The 27,560-nt window shown below is 47.5% G+C and overlaps 2 protein-coding genes across 2 annotated transcripts in view; one reads left to right on the forward strand and one right to left on the reverse strand.

Annotated features, from left to right (window-relative positions):
- Positions 1-957: 957 nt before the first annotated feature.
- On the forward strand, positions 958-3,418 carry rasl11b (RAS-like, family 11, member B). Its single transcript, XM_077017104.1, has 4 exons — positions 958-1,295; positions 1,421-1,477; positions 1,559-1,635; positions 2,159-3,418. The coding sequence occupies exons 1-4, from the start codon at positions 1,184-1,186 to the stop codon at positions 2,666-2,668; spliced, it is 756 nt and encodes a 251-aa protein (XP_076873219.1). The 5' UTR covers positions 958-1,183; the 3' UTR covers positions 2,669-3,418.
- A 449-nt stretch (positions 3,419-3,867) lies between these two features.
- LOC143523010 (sec1 family domain-containing protein 2-like) overlaps positions 3,868-27,560 on the reverse strand; it is a 33,522-nt gene continuing 9,829 nt past the window's right edge. Inside the window, exons 2-4 of the mRNA XM_077017106.1 lie at positions 7,363-7,497; positions 6,075-6,194; positions 3,868-4,441 (exon numbers count right to left, since the gene is read on the reverse strand). Of these exons, the coding sequence (XP_076873221.1) occupies positions 4,349-4,441; positions 6,075-6,194; positions 7,363-7,497 (348 nt within the window). The 3' untranslated portion in view covers positions 3,868-4,348. The remainder of the gene's footprint in view (positions 4,442-6,074; positions 6,195-7,362; positions 7,498-27,560) is intronic.

Below are 27,560 nucleotides of genomic sequence, written 5' to 3' on the forward strand. Positions count from 1 at the left end.
GAGCATTCCTCAGCACCCACACGCTATACACCCCCCCCCCAAACCCACCCCTTACTGAAAGTCTTGGGCATGTTACCACATGCAAGGCCCCCAAACCCCAGCAGAGCAGACCAAACACATTTTAGACAGAGCACAGCCAAACAGATGGGCACTGTAAACACTACTGCTAGAGTACAGGATCTCCAACAGTGTACACAGCATCATCTCATTACAAGCCATAAGTAGGCATAAAACTCTATATGTTCTACTGATACAAGCCATGTGGTCAGGCAAGGCTACTACTACTAATACTATTGATGATAAAGCTTTGGATGTGTGTTTTGAGACTGTAGAGTTCTGATTGTGCACCTATGATGGTGCAACTATGATGGTAAGGGGGATTTACACTGACATTCTTGAACTGGGCTTGATCTGCGTCCAAAATGTATGACACCAAAGAAACGGAATGTAAAAATGCATGGTTCCACGTGCAACATCCCCTGGTCCAGGTACTCACAGTAGAAAGAACAAAAGAAACTCCATTACTCCGAAAACAAAACGGATTCTGACGCACTAAACATTTGCAAGCTATCCGTATGAGAGCCACGACAATGCCAAGGCCAACCGCTTGATGCAGGCAGGCCAGTGCCTACGTTTAATCGACCTTCACTTAGCACGTATACAAGCGCCATCAGCTGAGCGCAAAGACTCATATTATGATAAAAGGACGCAAAACTGAATGTCGCGGTGGCGTTCGTCGACCGTACTGCACATTAACCGACGCAGACCCGGGCAAATAAAAGCTGTTTTGTCTGTTCATTCGGGCTGACCCACCTGTCACTCCCCCCCCCCCCTTGTAAAATGCAGCCTGTTGATCCACGTGAAAGGGGGAGGCGGGGGGAGGGGGCGTCACTGTTGTCAGTGGCAGCCAATCACGAGCGAGCGCGTCCGCGCTACTATAAATGTACTAAAGTCGCTCGCGCAGCTCACAGTTCCGAAGTGCCAACGGTGGTTCGAGCTCGAGCTGCGGATCTGTTGCGCATTTCGCTGGAATAACCGGACCCGGTGCCGCCAGCAGAAGACACGCCAAGTCTTTCGTTCTTACGCACGGCTGAATTATTTGATGCTATTTGATCCACTTCGAGGATATTGTAGTTTTTTTGGGGGGAATTTATTTGTGTTGTAAAAGAGTTTATCTGGCAGAATGCGACTGATTCAGAACATGTCCACTATCGTGGAGTACCCGAACTCCGAGTGCCTGTCCAGTAGGGTCGTGAAGATCGCGGTGATCGGGGGAAGCGGCGTTGGCAAAACCGGTATGTTGAACCGTTTGGAGCTCAACAACAAATGATCGTTCGAGCTTTTCACACCGCGCAAATGTAATACTGTTGCTTTTGGCGTCCGTTCTTCCTCCGTTAACTCTTTTATCGTTTCTTCACAGCGCTTGTCGTTCGGTTCCTCACCAAACGGTTTATCGGTGACTACGAGAGGAACGCAGGTGAGACTTGAAACACTTGAAGCAGCACCGTGATCTCTAACGGTGACATGGTCATGTGTTAATGGGCTGTTTGTATTATAGGGAACCTGTACTCCAGAGAGGTCCAACTCGACGGAGAACAAGTGGCCATTCAGGTTCAGGACACGCCGGGAGTCGAAGTAAGTTTACTGATTACTATTTATCTTTTATAAACGATGGTTCCGTGGACCCATCGGGCTGGTTGGGACGAGGTCGCATCTTTCCCACGCGGGTTTAAACTTTTGGACAGCTGGTGTTGCAAGAGCGCATACCTCTGCCTTTTGTCTCTGCTCTCCTTTTGTGTCCCCGTGGGTTCGTTTGTAACACTTGGATTAATTGATCGGCGGGTAGTTCGCCGTCACTCTTGGCGTGGGGCCGCGAGCGCGGGTCTCGTGCCTCAGAACCACCAAACCCAAGCGGTGCTGTTCGGAGTTTGAAGATCACCCGCGTGAAGGGGCTGTGGGCGCACGCGCATCGTGCCACCGAGCCCAATGATGTCATAGGCTTCAAAATTGTATATTCCTTTAATTAGTCATGGGCAATTAAAGTGATGGTAAAACGTGTAGTTTTCTGTACAGTTCAGATTGACGCAGAAGACTGACACATAACGAGGTTCAATTTGCTGTGAAAAAACTGACCTCTCTCTCTCACTCTCTCTCTCAGGTTAACACCAATGGACTCAGCTACACTGACCACGTGACCCGTTCCATTCAGTGGGCAGACGCTGTGGTTATGGTCTACTCGGTGACGGACCACCATAGCTTCGATCTCATTAGCCAGCTGCATCAGCTGGTCAGCTGCAAGCATGCCGATAGATCCAGCATGCCGCCAATCATCCTGCTGGCCAATAAGGCCGACCTGCTGCATGTGAGGAGGGTGGACGGCCAGCAGGGCCCTCGGCTGGCGTCTGCGCTGGGCTGCTCCTTCTACGAGGTGTCTGCCAGGGAGGACTACAGCCAGGTCCACGGTGCCTTTCACAGGCTGTGCAGGGACCTGGCCAAGCAGCAGCCCCCGTGTCCGGCGTCTCAGGCCCCCGTGGCCACAGCCTCGGCCGGGCCGGAGAAGAGGAGGTCTCCCCTCATCCCCAGACCCAAGTCCCCCAACATGCAGGACCTGAAGAGGCGGTTCAAACAGGTGCTGTCGGCCAAGGTGCGGACAGTCACCTCTGTGTGAAGGCGGGGGGGGAGGCCCGGCGGAGGGCACAGAAACACTGACTCGGACACGACCCCAAGGCTGATGCTGGAGGCGAAACCTCTGTCCCGCCTTTGAGCTCAGGTGCACGTCAGCTGACAGGATCTGAATGATGACTGCCGACCTCTGAGCACGCAGTTGCTGAAAAAAGAGGCTGCCACCGAGTTTGTGACCTTTGACCTGTGGTGGTGGTGGTGGTGGGCAATCTACCTGTGCTGTCGTAAGTCCTGGAAGAGCTGCTACAGCTGGATTCTGGGGACTTAGTTTAAATGTCTAAACCAGGACTACTACAAAGGACACTTGGTGTGTATATGGACACACACACTACACACACACACACACACACACACACACACACAATAATGTCTGTGGACTTTCAGACTTTCCCATGGCAACAGAGTTCGTGAAGGACACATTGGAGTATTTTTAGTGGCTCTGATAAAAGGCCAGCTAGACTTTTTCATCTTTTTCTTTCTGAGGTCAAGGCTTTCACCTCTCGTGGTAGAGACGAGCTGAAAGCCAGCATTGTTAAAGTAGCAAGCTGTAGTGTGTGTGTGTGTGTGGGGATTCGCTTCTCTCCGTTACTGTGCAGTTTCTCCATCAAACACTCATCAGTGTGTATTTGAACAACAGAAGCGTTTTTTTATGCACTTTATCGGGCCACTTGGCTTGAGCTTATTTATTGGTTCTTGCTGAAAATACTGTGGGTACAAATAAAACTGTGTGAATGGACCTTTCTGGCTCTACTCTTCAATACCAGCACATTCACACCGGCGATGGTGCAGGTGGAGTTGCTTCACCCAGTGTGCAGGGCGCCATGGTAACATGCAAGCCACCGCTCAGAACAGTGTCACACACTTTAAAACGAGGGTGCTGCACTGAACCTGGATTCCGTGCCTCAGCAGAAAGCAGCATGCTGAGTTACATCAACATACAGAAGCTATTCCTAATCACAGATACAGGTGCGGGTTGGATCAAGGTGTGTGTGTGTTTGATTCACATTGAACTTCGCATTCCAGCAAACACGAAACGGCAACTCCCCCATACAATTCAGTGTGTTAAACAGTATTGTCATGGCAATATTTGATATGAACTTGTATAACATGTATATATATGTAAAATGTAGCACCTGACTGAGCAGGAGCACCGTGGCCACTTGTACGAGTGTGTAAGGGTGTTGCGGTGTGACAGTCTCATGCTGATGGGTAGAGACAGACACACACATTTACGAGAACAGTCATAAAACCCCAGTGTCTTACTCCATTTCCAACAAAACATGCACATGGCTCTTTATTAATAAAGTTCTACATTTCTGATCATCCTTTTATGGATTTTGGTCACATGCAATGAAATATGTATTTACTCTAAACAGTGTTGGAAATTCTGAGCACTGATTTATTACAACAGACCACAAAGTCATCGCTGATCATTTGTTTCTTAACGTATTGTCCTTTATAAGGTACCCACAATTACCACAGTCCCTAACTTGACTACATAATTACCAACTCCTGGCACAACTCTGATTTCAGTTACCTACCCCATCCCGTACCTATAACCACCTCTTCTTCGAACTCCAGGCATTCTGTTGTGTTGGGAATGTGTGTGTATGTATTTTTGGGCATTTCAGATAGTGAGAATGTTTGAGGGGTCTGTGTTCTCCTCTCAAACTCCAATATCAGGTGAGAGTCTGGCAGCCCTAAACAGCAGGTGTGGAATATCAGCCGGTCTCAGGAGTCTGGTAGAGAGCACCAAAACCTGCAACAGACACAGACATGTCTCACAAAGTCTCACGGTGGTCTCACACAGTAGAGAAAGGAAGACACTGTGAATGCCATAGTGACTAGTCCTGGGCTACCCTAATCTGAAACCCTTAAAATATGTGGCTCATAATATAGCTCACAAAGAAATACGCACACGCACGAACACACACAAACGAACCAATCAATGTGTGTCTGGCTTTTCCTGATGTGAACGTTCTTGCTCTATCTTGTGCTCAGTGAGATTAAAACCTGAAGGCCAGACTCGCTCTCTGTGGATGGCGCTCCAATCCTCTGATGGAAGTAATCTTGGATGAGGTGGTCACCATTATTCCTTTTTAAGCTGTTTTTCAGAACTTTCTAAACATGGCATGAAACCAAAATAATACTCATAATATAGTTCAATCCAATCATGATGATGTGTTTAGAATACTGCATCTTATTAGCCATTTGATATAGTGTTGAAATGTGCAGCGACAGCCATTATATTCTAGAGACACTTTTAGGGATCGTCTGAAAACTGCTTTTAATAAATCATTGATTTAAATTTTACGGAGAGTGCGAGTTCTAACTTTGCCAAACCCACAGACACACATGTCTAAAGGACAGATGATTGTGATCTGAACTTTAACAGTTGTGTGGAGGAAGCCAAGAAGATTTACTGCAGGTTTTGCTTGGTTTTTGATCTTAGGCATTTCAGACCTGAAATGCACCATTAATCTCCTAGTGAAGCAGCACAGAGTGGCAGAGGAAGGGCACGTGGACGCGTGTGCTCAACGTGGTGTGTGTGTGGCCCCACAGCCTTCCTGGGTCTCGCTTTTATGATTTCTGATTTATTCATGACATACAGCTTTGATCCACAACAGCCCTTTTCTTCAGACTGGACTCAATTACAGCTCTATTCAATCTTGAGACACACACACACACACACACACACACACACACACACACACACACACTTTTCGTTCTTCAGCTTTGATTATAAACTGTGATAATGAGCAGTGTTAATAATGCAGAGGGAAGTTCTGATGTCCTAATGAAGGTCAGAATGCTTGTGTGTATGCAAAGACACACACACACACACACACACACACACACACACACACACACACACACACACACACACACAATTTTTCTTGATGGGACCCAAATGTCTTTTGAGACCCAGTTTGCTGAAACAGTAGAATCTGCCTACGCCTGACCTCTGACCCTAAGCCCTAACTTTTAGAGAGACTGTATGAAGAGACTATATGAGGGAGATAGTAGGGATCTCTCAGAAGGGAGATGATAGGGATTTCTCCGTAAGAAGATAGTAGGGATCTCTCAGGATCTCTCCATAAGGAGATAGTAGGGATCTCTCCATAAGGAGATAGTAGGGATCTCTCAGGATCTCTCCATAAGGAGATAGTAGGGATCTCTCAGGATCTCTCCATAGGGAGATAGTAGGGATCTCTCCATAAGGAGATAGTAGGGATCTCTCAGGATCTCTCCATAGGGAGATAGTAAGGAGATAGTAGGGATCTCTCCATAGGCAGATACTACTGTACAGCACCACTGGCAGACCTCCTTTCAGAACTACTTCTTAAATATACTGTGGTCATTTTGAATGGTATTTATGTTTATATACCCACCTGTGTTCCTGCTTTATGGGTGGAGACAACCTCGCGAATAAGGCGAAGCTCTGACGGGGTGACTCCACCCACCAGGAAGAGAAACAACAATGGATGATCACTTGGGTGGGGCCGGGTGACCTATTACAGTTTAAAACAACAACAAAAAAATGCTTATTAAATGCATTTTTAAAGTTTGTTTGCTGCACCTGAAGCGGTCTGTACAACTGTCCCACCTCCAAAGCCCTTTAACACTCTCTCTGTGGACTGAGTCACTCCTCAGTGGGTGAGCTGGGGTAAGATTGGACGTTTCCACACAATAACACCTCGTAACCATGCATTATGACACACATGCACACACACGTAAACACATGAGCGCGCACACATGCACACCTGGAGAGATTCTCAGTCCAGATACACACAACACAGGAAAGAAGCGCTCATATCAAAGCGCACACACACACACACACACACACACACACACACACACACACACACACACACACACACAAGCAGATGTGCCATATGAGAAGGCCACACTGGGGCTCAGTCAGTCCTGCTGTGCGTGACTGACTGGGCAGACATGATTGGCTGAGTGGAGTAGTGAGCCTGCGAATAGCAATCAGGCAATAAGGGGGGGCAGGCAGGGGAGGGCGGGGCTTAGAGCAGGGCTGTGTTGCCATGTGCTGCGCTGGACACCAGACTGGCATGGACGACCATGTGCCTGGTCACGCCCACACAGCGATGTCATGTGAACGTCTGTATGTGAACATGCATGTGGGTGAGCATGTGAGCATGGGGCTACCATGGAGTGGAACACGCAACACGGCATGTGAGCACACACACACACACACACACACACACACACACACACACACACACACACACACACACACACACAGATGCAGTGAAACCAGACAGAGCAGACTGTGGACCCGACATACTCACAACACTGCACTAGTCGTGAATCTAACCCAACCCACATTAAGCCAACTTAACTTTGTCTCAATTACATTATCCGAACTAAATTAAGCATCATTTACATTAGCCTAACAAGCCTTAATCCCAATTATATTATCTTAATTAGCTTAACTTTACATTACACTACAATTACATTAACTTAACTAATATAAATCTCAGCTAGAAACTAAACCGATTTATTTACACTCTCACATAGAACCCAGTTAAAGGGTCCCACGCACATACATGTCTGTGCAGGCGAAGTGATGTTATCACCTAGTGTATTTGTTCTAGTGTATTAGAATATATACTGTGTGTATATATATATGTGTGTGTGTGTGCGCATTACCTTCATGAACATGCTTATGCCAGTCTTTAGCAGGTCAGTAAGTCCCCCTGAAGTGTGTTCAATGTCAGGACACTCAGGACGGCTTGGATTGAAGATCTCTTCCAGAACCTGCTTCAGGACTGGACGATACGTGGCCTGCACAGACGACCCACAGCGTCAGTGTGTGTGTGTGTGTGTGTGTGTGTGTGTGTGTGTGTGTGTGTGTGTGTGTGTGTGAGAGAGAGAGAGAGAGAGAGAGAGTGAGAGAGAGTGAGAGAGAGCAAGAATTTCAATATATAAATAAAATGAGGATTAACATTTCCGAAACAGCTACAACTAACCAATCAAATGCTTGAGAGTGAACCCACAGACAGCAAACAAAAAACAACATGTTCTTAAAAACAACAGAATTATTTTTAGGAAATAGAGAAAATAAGATGAAATCACAAAGAATTCAACTGAAATTGAATTGGTTCCTAAATCCAGTCCTCAGGAACCAGTGCTCACTTTACTACGCCCAACACAGACAAAGCAAGATATTTAAGAGACAGAAATCTCAACATAACTGGTGACTCCTGAGCCACACAAACAGAACAGTCCCCAAAAGCTGGGTACACGCCACCAGACCAATCCACACAGACCACAAAACCCCACCAGATCAATCCACACAGACCACAAAACCCCACCAGATCAATCCACACAGACCACAAAACACCACCAGACCAATCATTACAGACCACAAAACACCACCAGACGAATCCACAAAGACCACAAAACACCACCAGACGAATCCACACAGACCACAAAACCCCACCAGACGAATCCACACAGACCACAAAACCCCACCAGACCAATCCTCACATACCACAAAACACCACCAAACCAATCATTACAGACCACAAAACACCACCAGACCAATCCACACAGACCACAAAGCACCACCAGACCAATCTTCACAGACCACAAAACACTACCAGACCAACAGACCACAAAACACCACAAACCACAAAACACCACTAGACCAATCCACACAGGTCTGTGGAGCACAGGGGCCACTCTGATCAGCAGCTCTGGGTTAGTGGCAGGTTAGCTACTGCTCAGCCCTGGGTCCGATTTGAGTCAGTTCTGGATAAACTCAGAGTCAACTTCGGGTTGGCCCCGGGTCGGTTCAAGGTCAGCACTGGGTCAGGGTCAGCTATGGGTCAGCTAAGGATGGCTGCATTTTAACTTCAGATGAGCTCCGTGTTGGCACCGGGTTAGCTATGGGTCAGCTTACCCCTGCAAGGTGTGTGTGTGTGTGTGTGTGTGTGTGTGTGTGTGTTTAGTGTGTGTGTGTTCCAGGGCATCAGGGGGTATCAATGGCAACTTCCCCCAAAAAACTGATATATATAATGTCCCTGAACACGATTCTGAAATAATGAATCAAGACTACAGCACTTTTATCTAGTAAACTAAATGAAAAATTAACTAAAATAAAAAGTCAACCTGCCCTGAGCCCTCCCACCGCCAGACTTCCAGTAATATAGCTCTGTTTAACAGAGCTATATTTCTCGTAAGTGGGAGTAGGTTCACAGTACCTTCCCATTTCACTCACACACACACACCCACACACGCACGCACGCACGCACGCACGCACGCACGCACACACACAGAGATAGGTGTTAGACTGTGCATGTGAATCAGAGCCTTGTTATGCCCTGTAGGTTATTACCGAAATCCGTTACAAAATGACCTGGGGCTAAAATGTGTCTCTACATAGCCCCCCCCCTGCACCCACACAACACACCACATATCAAATAAATGAATCTGTTCTGTTGATCTTGTCTTATTCCTCTGCTTGCATCCGACGTGTGTCAGACATTAACCCTCAGGACACAACCTCTCTCAGCAAACACCCACATCTGTAGATGGAGTGGATAACCGAGCATGCCTCCTGCTACCCAACAGTATTCACTCTCAGATAACGCCACTCACATATAATACACACCCACTGTCACAAATCCCACCCACCTTCTCAAACCCCACCCACTTTTGGACACTCCATATAAAAGCAGATTTGGAAGGGATTCTGAATTCAAACTACTGAGGGTCAGATCTATACTCATACACAGTAGTGTAAGGGTTAGGGTTAGTATTACACGGTAGATAACTTTCCAGTAGATACAAATATTTATAAATAAGGGCTTCTGTCTGGTCTTGGTCTGCTAAATACATAGTCCTGCAGTTCTTAAATGCAGTCTAAAACCCTTTCATCTAAGATGATCTCTTCATCAACGACTTTCTGTGGCCAAACAGAGTGGATATGTATAAAGCATGCAGTCATGTCCAAAATCAGTAGGGTGACATTGGAGCCAGACATCTTTTGAAGCTCACGGTCATTTAAAGGATTTAACGAAAGAGTCTAAATGAACAAACAAACAGGTCGTTGAGGTTTTTTCTTTCATCTTTTGGCATTACTGTCACTCAGTAAGAACACCACTATTTGCTAAAAATAACTATGAGCAAAACCCAAACGACATAATGACGGTGCATTAACGTCGTCTAAAACACATCAGTGGATCCACTGAGCAGACCCTTAACATGACGAACACAAAACAGAGGAAGACGGGCAGCACAAGGAGCTGAGGTCCAAAATACATCCAGCATGTTGTCAGAAAGGCACAGAGCTGTCCTGAAGACCCGACCTGCCCACACTCACTCACATGCTCATGCATTCCTTTACAACCGCTGACGGGATGACCCCACACACACACACACACACACACACACACACACACACACACACACACACACACACACACACACACACACACACACACACGACCATTCAGCTAATTGCACTGGGGAAAGAACATGGAATCTGAACATGGGATCTGAACATGGGATCAGAACACGGAATCAGAACACGGGATCAGAACACGGGATCAGAACACGGGATCAGAACACGGGATCAGAACACGGGATCAGAACACGGGATCAGAACACAGCTGTCTGGAGCAAATGTGTCTTGGATCTTTGATCTTGGAGGTGTTCAGTGGTGGGTTTTAGAAAAGCCCGGCAGGTCTAGTGAGAATGTGCGCACTTCCCAGAGTTCACGTGTTCCGTATGCGGCATGATGAGGAGTTCTGTGGGGGGGGGGGGGGGGGGGGGGGGGGGGCAGTGATCAGGCCACAGGGCACCGGGCCCCAGGATGCTATGTGCAGCCTGTGGCACAGCAGTGGGGCACTCGCAGCTTCAGTTGGAAACCTGTGTGTGTGTGTGTGTATTTGCTGTAAACTCTCATCTCACATACCTTCTAGATGCTTCTTCACTGTTCCTGGATCTCCAGTTGGTATATCTCAACACAACACACCCGGACTACTGGGATTCACCCGGACTACTGGGATTCACACGGACTACTGGGATCACCCGGACTACAGGGATTCACCCGGACTACTGGGATTCACTCTGACTACTGGGATTCACTCGGACTACTGGGATTCACACGGACTACAGGGATTCACTCGGACTACTGGGATTCACACGGACTACTGGGATTCACTCGGACTACAGGGATTCACTCGGACTACTGGGATTCACTGCGGACTACTGGGATTCACACGGACTACTGGGGATTCACTCGGACTACTGGGATTCACCCGGATTACTGGGATTCACACGGACTACAGGGATTCACTCGGACTACTGGGATTCACTCGGACTACTGGGATTCACTCGGGACTACTGGGATTCACCCGGACTACTGGGATTCACTCGGACTACTGGGATTCACCCGGACTACTGGGATTCAGTCATTATTGGCGTTCCAACCAAATAGGTTTAACCTCATCTTTAAACTCATTGGTAACACATAGATCCTGCGACTCCCTCATGTCCTACAGCAGGGCATTTGACCCTGGATTCCTCACTGTATCAGAATTCAGATTTAGCCCTGTCTGGAGACATGACCCCTGTAGGGGCAGGTCTTGTAGTGTCCTGACCCCTCTAGGGGCAGGTCCTGTAGTGTCCTTACCCCTCTCTCGCCCTCTCAGAAGATGAACAATCTTTAGGACATTCAACCCAAATGGAAATACGCAGAAGTAGGAAAGGTCACTAATAGGCCAGCCATGCTGTGTCAGTATTTTCACTGTTTCACTCTTGCCTGGTCTTCCACCGCGGCTCTGACGTTTCTCCTCACAGGCACAAGCCGCAGGGGTCAGTGGTTAAAGGCCTATCAAGGGCTTCCTGAGAGCCGCACTGCCCTCCAATCTCCTGCTTGGAGCAGAACGTTTTTTTCTTTCTTCCTGCTGTCATTTCAGAGAATGTAATCGCGGTTCATTTTGGTTCAGCTTTCGGTCTGAATGAAGAGGACAGAGACCTGTATGTCCACAAGGACAAAGACGTTAGCCTGTTAGCTAACAACACGCTCTGTATCTTTCTCTCTGTATTTCTCTCACATAGACACTTTCTCTCTCTCTCTCACACACACACACCCACACACACACACACACACACACACACACACACCACACACACACACACCACAAGGCAAGAACAAGGACTGAGGTAGGTACAGTTCCTGAATCACACAATGCTATTGTCGAGTCTGACGCACGAGCAGAGACACAGGAGGGACAGGACAGATCCTCAGTGCAACTGTGAATGAGAGAGAGAGAGAGAGAGAGAGAGAGAGATAGTGCATGGGTGATGTATATATATATATATATATATATAATATATATATAATATATGTAATATATTATTGTGGTGGGCCTTAACGACGGCGGTTAACGGCGGGTCGTTAATTTGATACTCTTATCGGGCGATATAAAAAATTATCGCCGTTAATCTATTCTTAAAGGTTGAATTGGGAACTGGGTCAAAATGGGTAAGCAAACTATGATGACTTTCAACCTGATAGTTTAGCTCGGCTGTATTCCTAACCAAAATTACACAGTAGGGGGGCGGGAGGGGAGAACGAGTTTTCAAACCTGTGAATTACAAATCGTTCGTTGTGTTTTAATGGATGCAGCCATGAAGTTGCCAGGTTTGCTTCATGGAAAATCATTTTTAGGAACGTAAAGTGTTACCGGAGCGGAGCTCGGAGCGGTCGTTTTCTGCATATATATATGTATGATATCTACTGACCTGGTGTGTACATCACCAGCACTGTAGACGGAGCGGAACTGCTTCAGGTGACGGCGGAAACCACCCAGTGTCCTCAACGTCTCAAACACACTCTCCAGAGCTGTGTGTGCACGCTCCACTGTCAGCTCTTCAGGAGTGGAGACACCTACTCACACACGCACACCGGACACACACGGACACACACACACACAACACACACACACACACACACACACACACACACACACACACACACACACACACACACACAGGCTATTCACTCCAAATTCCTTGTATTGTCATTGTCCTTCGGTTGCCATTTGTAGTAAAGGCATCTGTGTCTAATACCGTCTGTGTCTAATACCGTCTGTGTCTAATACCGTCTGTGTCTAATACCGTCTGTGTCTAATACTCGTCTACTGCTGAATGTGTCTAATGCTCTCTGTCTGTAATACTGTCTATCTCTAATAATGTCTATGTCTAGTGCCGTGTCTAGTATGTCTAAATCTGTCTGTGTGTAATGCCTGTCAATCATGTTCGTGTCTGTTTTACTTCCTCGTTTTGCCCATGTGGGGTTGATTTACTGTCTCCACACCCCTGGTCTACCCTTTGTAAACGGTGGTTCTTTTCACCTGTGTCTCGTGGCGTTTCCATGTTTGTCTGTGTATTTATAGTCCGGGTCTTGTCCCAGTTGCTGGTCATTGGTTAGTACTCTCTTTGTACCCCGTGCTCCCTGCCCAGAAAACCCTCACCACTATTTCTGGTTTATCTCCTCAGTCTGTGTGTTGGATTGCTGGACTTTGAGGCCACAACCGACTTGCGAGAACTGACATTAGATTTATAACAAATGTTCAATATGGTACCAGGACTGTTGAAGAAGAATGGCTGTTTTTACACGTGCGCGCACACACACACGCATACACGCACACGCACACACACACACACACACACACACACACACACACACACACACAGTGTGGTCATGTGGCGCTTGCTGTATCATTGGATCACATGTACCTGAGGACAAAACCCTTCTGAAAGGAAGCGTCTCCTCGTTTAATGTGTTCCCACAACCTCAGACAGACAGACAGACAGACAGACAAGACAGCTTTTGTGAGTTGACATAGAAATGCCAGTGTGCAGTTGCCCGTGGCGATATGGGATGGTGCAGTTGGCACCTGGTTCTGAGACTCCACTGTGGAATGCAAAGCCTGCTGTGTAAAGAGGTGGGTGGCCATGGTGAAGATTCACCTGTGTGTGTGTGTGGGGGGGGGGGGGGGGGGGGGGGGGTGGGTACGCAGGCGTTCCCCCCGGACAGCCCCTGACTCAGCACACCTAGGTCCTGTGCCATCACGGCAGGCCTAGTGTCAGGCGGGCCCAGAGAGATGGCCAAACGGGCTCTCGGCAGCTCCGGATTGGCGGCCACGCAGACGGGGCCCAGTGGGCCGACCACGGCAGGATTAGCCGGAGACGGAAGCCGCTCCAAACCAGATCCGTCTCCTCATGTGGTCAGCTACGAGCTGAACCCTGACCTCTGACCCCAGCACCACGTAGTGAGTGCATGCACCTGCACAGTGTGAGGAGGACGATTTACAGCACACACCCCAACACATGCAAGGAAGGTGTTACAGAGCTTAGGAAAAGCCGCTGACTCGACCCAGACGCGCAGACTCGACCCAGACGCGCAGACTCTACCTACATGCGCAGACACTACCTACACGCGCAGACACTATCCAGATGCACAGAGAGAGAGAGGTGTGTGAGTCAGAGTTAGGTTTTTATCTCTGCCATCATCATACTCAGTTAGCCCAAATATACCCGAGCTCACATTCTCACTGTTGTTAGTTTGGATTCGCTGAAGTTTGTGGAGCAGAACGGCACTCCCCCCCCCCCGCCCCCCTCCCGCTCCCCCCCCGCCCTCTCGCCTCCCTCCTCGCCCCCTCTCCCTCCTCCTCTCTCGCCCCGCCTCTCCCTCCTCCTCTCCCCCTCTCCCTCCTCCTCTCTCCCTCTCCTCCTCGCCCTCTCCTCCTCCTCTCCCCCCTCCTCTCCCCCCTCTCCCTCCTCCTCTCTCCCCCTTCCTCTCCCCCCCTCTCCCTCCTCCTCTCCCCCCTCCTCTCTACCCCTCTCCCTCCTCCTCTCTCCTCCCCCCATCCCCCCCTTCTCCCTCTGCTCCTCCACTTTCCCCCGTCTACCTCCCCAGGATGAGCTCAGTGGGAGAGTCATGCCGGTGAAGTTCGGATGTGAGCGTCAGCGTTCCGGAAAGCTGACAAACCATGAGCGTGTAAGGGAGGGGCTCTGGGGGGGGGGGGGGGGGGGGGGGGGGTGGGGGGGACCTCACCTGTGCACAGGTGTGCTGAGGTGCAGAGGCCCGTCCGGTACCCACCAAACAGTGCAAGAGCGCTGGACACGCTGTCACACCGGGTGCTGCTAAGAAATACGCGTGTTTGTTTCGATGATGACTGTGAGCGTGTTGGAGCAGACAGAGGGAGGTCCAGTCCTGACTCTTCAAGTGATTCACTGAACCTTCAATGCCACGAATGTCTGCTGCTACGATCGCGTGTGAGGAAAATGAGGACTGCTAAGCATCAAAGGAGTAAAGTGGTGTTGTGTGTGTGTGTGTGTGTGTGTGTGTGTGTGTGTGTAGACGGTCATTTGACTTGCTGCCAAAACACACAGTGGCAGTTGTATGTGCGTGTGTGTAGGTTGTGGTATAGATTGAAATGGTGATCATAGCACCAAATCTGCAGACAAACCCAGGTGCTCTTTCAGTGGAATACCACACACACACACACACACACACACACACACACACACACACACACACACACACACACACACACCAAACTACCACCTTCTCCTCTCACGCAACCCTTTTGTTTTGAGAGAAGGTGCACAGGCATATAGTTGAGCTCACGATGCGTGTGTGTGTGTGTGTGTGTGTGTGTGTGTGTGTAGGGATGTGTGTGTAGGTGTGTGTGTAGGGATGTGTGTAGGTGTGAAAATGCTTATAGAGAGGGAAAGACGGCGAGAGTGAGTAGATGGAAAAGGTCTGTGCTCGTGCGTAAAGCACAAACACAAAACAAGATGAATGAGCACAAATATGAATTTGGCGAGAACAATGAGGGTGGGTGTGTGTGTGTGTGTGTGTGTGTGTGTGTGTGTGTGTGTGTGTGTGTGTGTGTGTGTGTGTCAGTGTCAGTGAAGTGAACACCGTGTGAATGGATCAGTGTGGATGGACATTTGCAGGAAGCACTAGAACACTCTTAATGAGAACAATCAGAGAAAGAACGGGAGAGAGAGAGAGAGAGTAGGGGAGATGGACAGAGAAAGGGAGAGAGAGAGAGAGTAGGGGAGACGGACAGAGAGAGAGAGAGAGAGAGAGAGAGAGAGTAGGGGAGATGGACAGAGAAAGGGAGAGAGAGGGAGACAGAGAGAGAGAGAGAGTAGGGGATATGGACAGAGAAAGGGAGAGTGAGGGGGGGGAGAGAGAGAGAGAGAGAGAGAGTAGGGGAGATGGACAGAAAGGGAGAGTGAGGGAGAGAGAGAGAGAGAGAGAGAGAGAGAGAGAGAGAGAGAGAGAGAGAGAGAGTAGGGGAGATGGACAGAGAAAGGGAGAGTGAGGGAGAGAGAGAGAGAGAGAGAGAGAGAGAGAGTAGGGGAGATGGACAGAGAAAGGGAGGGAGGGAGGGAGAGATGAACTACCACACCTGCAATGCGGGTTTGTAAGCTGTGATCGACGTATGCCTACATTCATTCGCTCTCTCTCTCTCTCTCTCTCTCTCTCTCTCTCTCTCTCTCTCTCTCATCCACACACACACAGACACACCTTTCAGACCCCTTTACCTGTCGCACCAGTTTCTACCCATCAGTGATCTCTTCATCACCCATAATGATGGCATGAAATGTTTTAGAACCTTTTAAAAATCTAAATCTGAGCTTATTCAGAAAAGTATTCAGACTCTTTGCTATGACAACTCCAAATTGTGAACCTGCTGGCCTTAATTCTCCCTCAGACGTATGTAGATCTCAGGTAGAATTCGGCGATGGGAGCTAGGGGTGTGACAATACACTCAGCTCACAAGCAGAGACGAGACACGAGATTTAGTTCATGAGAACAAGACGAGACGAGATTATAAGAAAACTAAAACGACAGTTGTTGATCTGAGTACTGAGCTGTGGTGCAGCTGTAAATGTCTCTGCATCCTGCTCGTATTAACGGCGGTGTACGACATTATTTTCATACAATGTTTGCATATGGTCCGTGTCTTATCAGTCACTCTCTTGCCATTTATCATTTCCGCCGGGTTCCCAAAATGCTGCCAAACAAACGATGTGAAAGTGGCGGGTGCATCTTCAATAGTGATACCTCAACATCATTCTTGCTGCTTGCTGGATCACAAATCCTGATTTTTAATGTGATGAGAAATATCACTGAGTTACATCTCGCGAGATCTTGTGACACGAGATCTCGTCACACCCCTAATGGGATCTGATCGGCCATAATGTAGAGAGGCACACCAGTAGATCTATAAGGGCCATCAGTTACACTGTCAGGACACACCACCACGCAGTGAGGTCCAAGAACCTGTCTGTCAATCCACCTGTCGATCTGCACAATCAAACTGTGACAGAGCACAGGTACAGGATGTGAAACATCTTCTAGGCCTTTGAGGCTTTCCAGGAACACAGTGGCCTCAGTCGTTTTAAAGGCCTAACACAACACCTCCACAGAACACCTCCACAGAACACTCAGACTTCTCAACATGGCAGTGAAGCGGTCCTGGAGAGACCTCAGGGAAGGTCTTTCCTCTCAGGGAATAAGTTCTCTCCTCTCTGGACATTCTTGAGAGGCCCAACTAAAGCCCACATTTAACACCCATCCAACATCTGTGGAGATACCTGAAGTAGTTCTTACTCGCCATCCCAGCGTCCAACATCATGGAGCTTGTGAGGATCTGTCATTCAGGATGGATGGATGGATGGATGGATGGATGAATCCTTTTGGGATCCTTTTTTTTTTTTTAAGTGCCAAAGCGTGTAGCGCTGCATCCAAACACCTGCTGCTGCTCTTACTGCGTTGGGTTTCTACAGATTAAGGGTGCGAATAGGAGATTTGAGTTTGGGATTTTTTATCTAAAGTCCAAAGTCTATAAAAAAACATGTTTTCACTTGTCGGGTTGAAAGGGCAATTATAGGGCAATTATATCCAATCAAATCAACAATACAGCAGAGTGCAATGAATACGTTCTGAACTTGACATACGCACCTTGCCACAGACGTGCACACACACACACACACACACACACCTCCACACCACACCACACACACCCTCACAGCACGATCAGTACAGCAGTGTGAGCGGTGGAGTGGAGTAATGTGGTCTCTGTTTCTATTAATATCCTTGCTTTATTTTGGAAATGGACTAGTGACTCAGTGCAGCCAGAGGAGCAAAGACGAGTGTAGCCGCCAGTGTATATCGTGTGTGTGTGTGTGTGTGTGTTTCCTGCATTATGATGTTGGAGATCTGACAAATGCCATTTGTCATTTGACCATTCACATTATTTTATTGTGTGTGTGTGTGTGTGTGTGTGTGTGTGTAATGCATTATGATGCTGGGGACCTGGCGAAGACCAGACTATTCTCACAATATTATTGTGTGTATTGTGTGTGTGTGTGTGTGTGTGTGTGTGTGTGTGTGTGTGGATGTGGATGTGTGTATGTGCACTGAGTGTGTGTATGCAGTATAGTATGGTGTTGGGGACCTGGCTAAGACCAGACTATTCTCACAATATTATTGTGTGTATGTGTGTGTATTGAGCGTGTGTGTGTGTGTGTGTCCAGCATCAGAAAAACTGACGGACGGACTTTCTCCCAACACAACAATATTCAAATGTCCTCACAAGGCGTAAGGTTGTATTATGCTGCCAAAAGGTAAGAATTGTTTATATGCCAGTGTTGGGACCATGGTCTGTACAGTGCTCCCAGTGTAGCACACAGGCCCAGAGGAGGCATCCTCAGAGTGGATATTCATAGAGATGTCTCGATCCAGCTTTTTGAACTTCCGATCCGATACCGATATTTATTTGCACTTCCGATCCGATACCGATATCGGCCGATACCGATATCGGCCGATACCGATACCGGCCTATCCGAGCAAGTTTAAAGTTATTTAGCCAACTTACTTTGTTGCCAAACTCATGTTGAAAAGCATTTTACTCTTGATAACAAGTAGCCAGCTGAATTAGGTGTGTTTGAATAATACACAATGAGTGGTAAGGAGAAACGGACCAGTTTGTTTAGCAATTAATAAATTCAAAATAGACAAAATAATAAATAACAAACAGAAATGGCATCAGCAAACCAAGGTTTAAAAAGCCGTAAGTGCACATAATATGGTAAATTTAGGGGTGTGTTTAAAAAATTTTTCAATTCAAATCGATCTTCATTTGAATGATTCAATATCGATTTATTAAACCTGAGATCGATCTTTAGAATTGGCTACTTTTCCCCGCATATGCGTATCGTTTTAATGTCTCAAATTTTATATCGCGTGACGTGCTTTAATTCTACCTTGTTTAGGTGTATAAACCCTGCAAATATGACTTTGTTCATTGCGCTGAAGCGCGGTGTGCGCAAACTTTCAAAATTCGAGAGGTGCACGACCTCGCAAAGCGACAGCGCACGGGCGGATCCACCGCGATTACGTTGTTTTCGGTGCGCGGACCCTCACGCTGGTCGCGACGCGTCAAGAATAAAGCTGTGAAGTTTTCTCAACAGCACAACCCTAATTCCACACCACTCAGTCTTTGTGTGGCTATTCCCCCAAACACACACACTCCTGGAGCAATGCAAGAAATGCCGTCACACTGCCAGGTGCATTCCGCACTCCTGGAAACACACTTCTATTATGCAGCGGACTGAGTGGAGACACGGAGACACGGAGAGCTCTTCAACACCTCCAAATATTCCCCAGCTCCACTGGCATGGACGCAGAATTCCTGGAATGGCAAACAATATTTAGACATTCCCAGCTTCACATGCCACTACCACTCCTGGAACACACACCAGGAAAACACCTGGAAAACACTTCAACATAGACTCCTGCAACACACTCCTGGAAAACACTTCAGGAACACACTCCAGAATACACTCCAGGAACACACTCCAGGATACATCCAACAATTAATTCAATTAATTAATTAAATTCCAATTTAATTATCAACAATTCAAGGTGGAAAGAACTGTAATTACAAGAGCACTGGTGTTGGAGATCAAACAATGGATGCTGTGTAAATCTGCCTAATGCGTCTGCTGGTCTCACTGCTGGTCTCACTGCTGGTCTCAATGCAGGCCTCACTGATTTTCTCACTGTTGGCCTAACTGATTATCTCACTGCAGGTCTCACAGCAGGTCTCACTGCTGGTCTCATTAGTGTGGCAGATAGAATGCACTAAATGCTCCACTCACAATATGCAGCGTGGAGAGGAAGAGACATGGTCATCTATTATGTCCTTCAGGCACAGTCTGCCCCACTGAACTGAAACCTGAATACCAGGCATGTTTTACCTGCATATTACACTGGATGGCACGTGATTCCATGGGACTGGGTCTGTAAACTGCTGTTCGGGGAGGAATCCTTCCACAGAGCGGGGTCTCCACAGATGGACAGTTTGGCTGTGGTCTGCTGTGTAGTGAACTCTCCAGCACTGGCACTGAAGCCTGCTGTAGCACAAGGCACCAGCCATACCAGCACATTCAGGGCATGTTGTGTGTGTGTGTGTGTGTGTGTGTGTGTGTGTGTGTATAAGAGAGAGTGAGGGAAATGCTCTGGTGGTGTGTGTTGAATGGGCAGCTGAACGGATGTGTAAGTTGACCCATTGACGGGAAGTAATCAGGAAGAAATTACTTTGCAAACAGAGATCAAAAGAGTGAAAATCACATGATCATAATCAGAAGCATGCCGGTGCCTCTCTGTGTGTGTGCGCGCCTGTGTGTGTGCACATTAAATATTTTCAATCTTTGCGCAAATCCAACATCTAAGCAGTTATGCAGGCTGGAGAACATATTTTGAAGGGAGACCTACAGTCTAGAAGACCAGGAGCAAATGAGTGTGTGTGTGTGTGTGTGTGTGTGTGTGTGTGTGTGTGTAAAAGAAGTGAGAGTGAGCGACAGGTTTGTGTTGAATCAGATCAGACACAGAGATCATCATCAAAAAGCTCTGAGACGTGAGGATGAAGACTGTGTTGTGAGGACGTGAGGATGAAGACACTGTGTTGTGAGGACGTGAGGATGAAGAGTGTGTTGTGAGGATGAAGACACTGTTGTGAGGACGTGAGGATGAAGACACTGTTGTGAGGACGTGAGGATGAAGACTGTTGTGAGGATGAAGACACTGTGTTGTGAGGACGTGAGGATGAAGACACTGTGTTGTGAGGACGTGAGGATGAAGACACTGTTGTGAGGACGTGAGGATGAAGACACTGTTGTGAGGACGTGAGGATGAAGACACTGTTGTAAGGACGTGAGGATGAAGACTGTTGTGAGGATGAAGACACTGTGTTGTGAGGATGAAGACACTGTGTTGTGAGGATGAAGACACTGTGTTGTGAGGACGTGAGGATGAAGACACTGTTGTGAGGACGTGAGGATGAAGACACTGTTGTGAGGACGTGAGGATGAAGACACTGTGTTGTGAGGATGAAGACACTGTGTTGTGAGGACGTGAGGATGAAGACACTGTGTTGTGAGGACGAAGACACTGTTGTGAGGACGTGAGGATGAAGACACTGTTGTGAGGACGTGAGGATGAAGACACATCCACAGGAATGAAGCAACGTAAACATGGTCCAAAATGATTCAAAGTTGTTCTATATACACCAACACTCCTGTGAACACAAGCCAGAGATCCTCTCTTTCTCTCTCCATCCTCTCTATCTCTCTCTCTCCCCATCCTCTCTCTCTCCATCCTCTCTCGCTTCTCAATGATCCTTTCTAGTACTAATATTGCATAGGTGCACAGGAGGAACGGAGCAAGAATCTAATATCAGACATACACATCTCTCATAACTCCCAATACACACACACACACACACACACACACACACACACACACACACACACACACACACACACACACTTGTTGGTTTGTTTTAGCTACAATATCCAGCTGGCAGCTGGAGACGCTGTGTTCTTTTAATAATTGCATGAAATGTGTGTGTGCAGACTTCATTACCGACTGCAGCGAATGGGATCAAGATGGCAGCTGTGGCTGGGAGAGAACAGCAGCGATGGTGTTCACACACACACACACACACACACACACACACACACACACACACACACACACACACACACAAACACACACATACACACACACATACACAAGCCTGACCAAATCCCAAACGTGTTCAGCTTGGTTCCAGAAAAGGCGCAGTGTGGGAATGTTTGTGGATCACCTTTCCTTTTATCAGCTGCTGCTATACCTACAGGAGCAACGTGATACCAGATCTCCACCCTGTACCAAGCCTTACACACACACACACACACACACACACACACACACACACACACACACACACACACACACACCTTTTGCCAAGCATTACAGATATATTCACAAAAACATGCACTCTATACCAACCTTTATAAGTTCAGATAAGTATAAGTAAACACTTAATTTTGCATGCTTTACGAATACGCTAAACTTTTGTATTCTTAATGAATGCATTAATGCTAAACACATACACATTTGCATGCTTTGTGAATACAGTAATGACTCTATAAAGCAAAATTCACTGCAGGTATAATCTGTGTTGAAAGAACACAGAAGGGTTGGTGGTGTCCTAATCTCTTTGGATCGCCTCTATGATAACCCAGTTTTGAAAGGCACTCTGCATAAACCTGACTGAACCGGTCCAGGCAGCATGTGCCATATTTTGTCAATTGTGATTTTTACACCCCAATCGAAATTTGTCCTCCGCTTTTAACCCATCTGTGCAGTCAGAACACACACACACTAGTGATTACTAGGGGGCTGTGGATCACACGTGCCCAGAGTGGTGGGCAGCCCTAGCCCTGGCGCCTGGGGAGCAGTTGGGGTTAGGTGCCTTGCTCAAGGGCACCTCAGACATGGCCTGTCTGGGAATCGAACCCACGACCCTCCGGTCACAAGACCAGTTCCCTAACCGCCAGGCCATGACTGCCCTATGTGGACTGTATCAAACTCACAGTCACACTGGGAGCGCAAGTGGACTGTACCAAACTGATAATAACATTGGGAGCGTAAGTGGACTGTACCAAACTGACAATAACATTGGGAGTGTAAGTGGACTGTACCAAACTGACAATAACATTGGGAGTGTAAGTGGACTGTACCAAACTGACAATAACATTGGGAGTGTAAGTGGACTGTACCAAAATGACAATAACATTGGGAGTGTAAGTGGACTGTACCAAACTGACAATAACATTGGGAGTGTAAGTGGACTGTACCAAAATCCCAGTAACATCTGGAACATAAATGGACTGAAACAAACTCTCAATAATTTTCAGAATGTGAGGAATGTAATTGATTTCTTATGTAACCTTTAGGCTGGCTCCAACAGACACACACACACACACACACACACACACACACACACACACACACACACACACACACACACACACACACAGCTCTCTTAGATTTAGCACACTATAGTACTAAAGTGAACACAAACACTTGACAGTAGTGTGAGGACTTGACAGCAGATCATTTGTTTGTGCTCAGATTTGTGCTTAGACACTGATAAAATACGGCCATCACTCACTCTCACCCACCCATCTCTGTTAATCTATTCATATGTCTGTCTGTAGGAGTGTGTGTGTGTGTGTGTGCGCACATGTGTGTGTTTACATTGTGGTGTGATCCTCGTAAAAGCCTGAACACAGATGATACATGCAGTTACATTCAGCTGTTGTCATGGGAGCAGGAGAAGCGTGAACACATACCTGTTAAGGCGGGTCATGTTGTTTATAGTGAACACAGTGAAAATTACAATGCTTTTGTAAAGCATTAGTTAGGGGCGTGGCTTTTGTAAAGCATTAATTAGGGGCGTGGCTTTTGTGAAGCATTATTTTTGGGTGTGGCTTATGCAAAGCATTAGTTAGGGGCGTGGCTTTTGTAAAGCATTACATAATAGTGCAGCTTTTGAAATGCATTAGTTAGGGGTGTGGCTTTTGTAATGCATTAGTTAGGGGCGTGGCTTTTGTAAAGCATTATTTATGGGCGTGGCTTTTGTAAAGCATTACATAATAGTGCAGCTTTTGTAATGCATTAGTTAGGGGCATGGCTTTTGTAATGCATTAGTTAGGGCGTGGCTTTTGTAATGCATTAGTTAGGGGCATGGCTTTTGCAAAGCATTAGTTAGGGGCGTGGCTTTTGTAAAACATTAATTCAGATCAAGTAAGATTAACAGAAGAGCTGGTCTTCAAGATTACGTGTGCACTAACAGTTATCTAAACACATACACACACAAAATTGTCCAACACCCAATGTAAGACTCAAGAAGGGAATCAATGATGTTATATAAGGAATGTGCTTGTGTGTGTGTGTGTGTGTGAGAGAGAGAGAGACAGACAGACAGACAGAGGCCAGGATTTGAAAACAGTCAGTGCACTCAATTGCCTGTACAGCAGCACAAATCAGTAATGTTCACAGCCAAGCATCAGGTGTGCTGTGAGTCTGCTGCCCCCCAGAGGCGGTTCTCTAGTCAGGACTATAGTGCCAAACTGCTGCCTGATTTTTTGAAGATCTAGTTCATATAGCCCTAAATGGCCTAGATGACACAGTGAACACAGACATGTGTGTGTGAGTGTGCGTGTATGTGTGTGTGTGTGTGTGTGTGTGTGCTCTGCTCAAACACACCCAGTTCAGCTCGAACTTTACCACCACATGAGGAATAAAGCTGATTTTTTGCATTTAACTTGCCATAAACATATAAGATTAGCATAAGAAATTATTTAAAAATACATGGAATCCAAATTATTCAGTCACAAGCAGTGTGATGTTCTGAACATCCAAGTCCAGTCTAGCAGAAGAGCCGATAGATGTGGCCTTAGCCTCATCAACAGAGCTGCTGAGTTACAGCTCCCCCTAGTGGCTGCTACCAGTTCTGGTTTGAGCAATGAGTTCTCTCCATCAGTGGATTCATTGTGACAGTGGATGCTAACCAGCTTATTGAGATGTGAAGTGGGTGAATGCAGAGACTTGCTTGGGTTGGATGGCTTGAGCATGTCAGATAGACGCACTGACTTTAAACAACTTATAGACGTTAGCAGCATGAAGTGGGTTCAGTTCCCATCTAGGAGGAGACAGAAGTACGAGAGACGTGATTGGTGTGACGTGTCCCGTCCGTTTGGACTCTGTATGGACTTTGAGACTTTCTGTTTGGACACAGACAGTGGGGTCAAGACAATGTGAAAGAAAGTAACCAGGTATATTATACATGAGGGTGTTTCCAGCTAGTTGACATGTGTGAACAAGTGTGTGTGTGTGTGTGTATGTATGTGTGTGGTAGTGTGTGTGTGTGAGTGTGTGTGTGTGTGTGTGTGTGTGTGTACTGTCACAGGGGTATGGCTCTTCTTCCCCGTGATTCAAACTACACATGGAGTTTCCATTTTATCACCAAGAAGCCAAAATGTGGTTGTCAACCACAACAGTCATGTCTCTTCTCCCTCACTGTCCCTCTCTCTCTCTCTCACACACACACACACGCACCTGTGTTTGTGTGCATCATAGGAAGTGTACCGAGTCCTTAGACACATGCCCTCTATCACAGGGCACGTATTTCGATCCCCAGTTTACTCTCCACTCACATGTAGGTCTGTGTCCCTGGCTCCGCCCCCATGTGTCCCATAATCCTGCTGGCCACACCCACAGATGAGCTCCAGACCACTGCAGCCTCAGCCTGTGAATAGAGCCTCTTCTGTTTGGTTTCATGGCAAAACATCTGTGCACACGCTTGTACATGTTCACATGTGCACAGGCACGTGCCTGCGCACACACACACACACACACACACACACACACACACACACACACACACACACACACACACACACACATACAGACCAACCACAAAAGTCTAACTATGCATTATACCCATGTCACTACACCCTTATTACATAGCTATTATACACACAACCCACACACATGGCTGACCAGTACAACTACCAGCAGGGACACATTTCTGAAAATCGCTAAACCATCACAAACATGGATGACAGAGAGCTGCCGGGGATGGACCTCTGATTACTGGTCTGTTCTGTCTTCAGTTGTCCTGTTAACTGGCCGTTAAACATGACCACTCCAAATCTCTGCACAGGGCAGCAGCCGGAGCGATGACAGGAAACCCTGCAGGGGGGCAGAGGTTAACGGCTCACATGTACATGGGGTGCAGCGCACACTGACACCTGCTGGCTATAAAGATTACTGCATGTGAAAGGACACTTGTATAATGGGAGAGCCTTCGTTTCTTAGATCATAAAAAAACAATTCTGTAATTGCATTATTAACTCATTCTGATTATTCCCGTTACAAATTTTAAGACACCTTTAAAAAAGACAAATCTCCAGAAGATGTGTATACCTGACCAGGTGAGTATGTACAGTGGACTGCAGCAGGAGAGCCTGAGCTCATCAAACCTGATGGAGCACACAAAGTTCTAGCAGAGCAGAGTATACACCACCCACACGACACCGGAGTAAAACCCGTCTGGACCACATCAAACCAGATGTGTACATCCTCATGGATTAACTTGGTCCTGACGGTCACAGAAAGTGTCCTGCCTCACACGCACCCAGCAGGACGGGTTGATCAGGACATGCTAATATCAGTTTCCAATGGCCACTGGAGGGCACTGTGGCTCTGTGAACTATGGGAAGTGTGGACTGACTACATTCTCACAACTACACGGAGTGCATTAGGTCACACACACCACACACACACACACACACACACACACACACCACACACACACACACACACACACACACAAATCCACGATCACACCCACAAAAGTGTGGGATCTTTCACTATTGAACTATAGTATTACTCCACCCAGTATCACACAACTGTTTCTCTCTCTCTCTCTCTCTCTCTCACACACACACACACACACACACACACACACACACACACACACACACACACACACACACACACACACACACACACACACACACACACAGGGAGGGAGAGATTAGTGTCATTGCAACATTGTCCATTTCTTCCTTCCTCAGATAATGAGGAGTGAGCAGGAGACACAGGAGGGATCAGTGCAGCCCTGCAGGACCAGAGTCTCCAGTCACCCCCCCCGTACCTTCATCCAGCATTCTGGATACTCCTCCTCAGCGTGAAGACGGGGGAGACGGCCAGAGAGACCACACTCACTCACACGGTCCCGCTGTTGCTCAATACCCTGTAGCTGTCCCGATTTCAAGACAAACAAGGCCAGCTCTGTACCTTCTCACAGCCTGCAGGACAAGCTGTGTTCTCACACTGAACCCTGAGCTGCAGAAGACCACGACACTGGAAGGTCATCTGTGGGATTAAGGCCATGAACGCTCTGCTCACGCAGCGTCTCCTTACCGCCCCTCCACCCCTCCGCCCCACCCACCCCTCCGCCCCTCCGCCCTCACAGTTGGAGGCTAGCGTAAAGACAGGCCAGACTGCGGCTGACCCACCGCTCGTGGAAATTCTGTTTAAACTCATTTGTAGTGCTGGACATTAACCCTGATCCAAATAAGTGCATGTGTGTGTGTGTGTGTGTGTGTGTGTGTGTGTGTGTGTGTGTGTGTGTGTGTGTGTGTATGTGTTCAACTTCAAATCAGCCCTACTCAAAACAGTCCACAGCTGGTAAAGCCTGGTAACACACCCTGGTAACAGACTGTTGTGTAGCCTGGTAACACACCCTGGTAACAGACTGTTGTGTAGCCTGGTAACACACCCTGGTAACAGACTGCTGTGTAGCCTGGTAACACACCCTGGTAACAGACTGCTGTGTAGCCTGGTAACACGCCCTGGTAACAGACTGCTGTGTAGCCTGGTAACACACCCTGGTAACAGACTGTTG

Source organism: Brachyhypopomus gauderio, chromosome 9, assembly GCF_052324685.1.
Source record: "Brachyhypopomus gauderio isolate BG-103 chromosome 9, BGAUD_0.2, whole genome shotgun sequence".
NCBI classification, from domain to species: Eukaryota; Metazoa; Chordata; class Actinopteri; order Gymnotiformes; family Hypopomidae; genus Brachyhypopomus; species Brachyhypopomus gauderio.

Excerpts from the sequence above, each read along its gene's own strand:
- rasl11b (XM_077017104.1), top strand. The coding sequence starts at position 1,184 with ATGCGACTGATTCAGAACATGTCCACTATCGTGGAGTACCCGAACTCC. Across the intron at positions 1,296-1,420 it reads AAGCGGCGTTGGCAAAACCG|CGCTTGTCGTTCGGTTCCTC; the intron begins GTATGTTGAACC and ends GTTTCTTCACAG. Across the intron at positions 1,636-2,158 it reads AGGACACGCCGGGAGTCGAA|GTTAACACCAATGGACTCAG; the intron begins GTAAGTTTACTG and ends TCTCTCTCTCAG.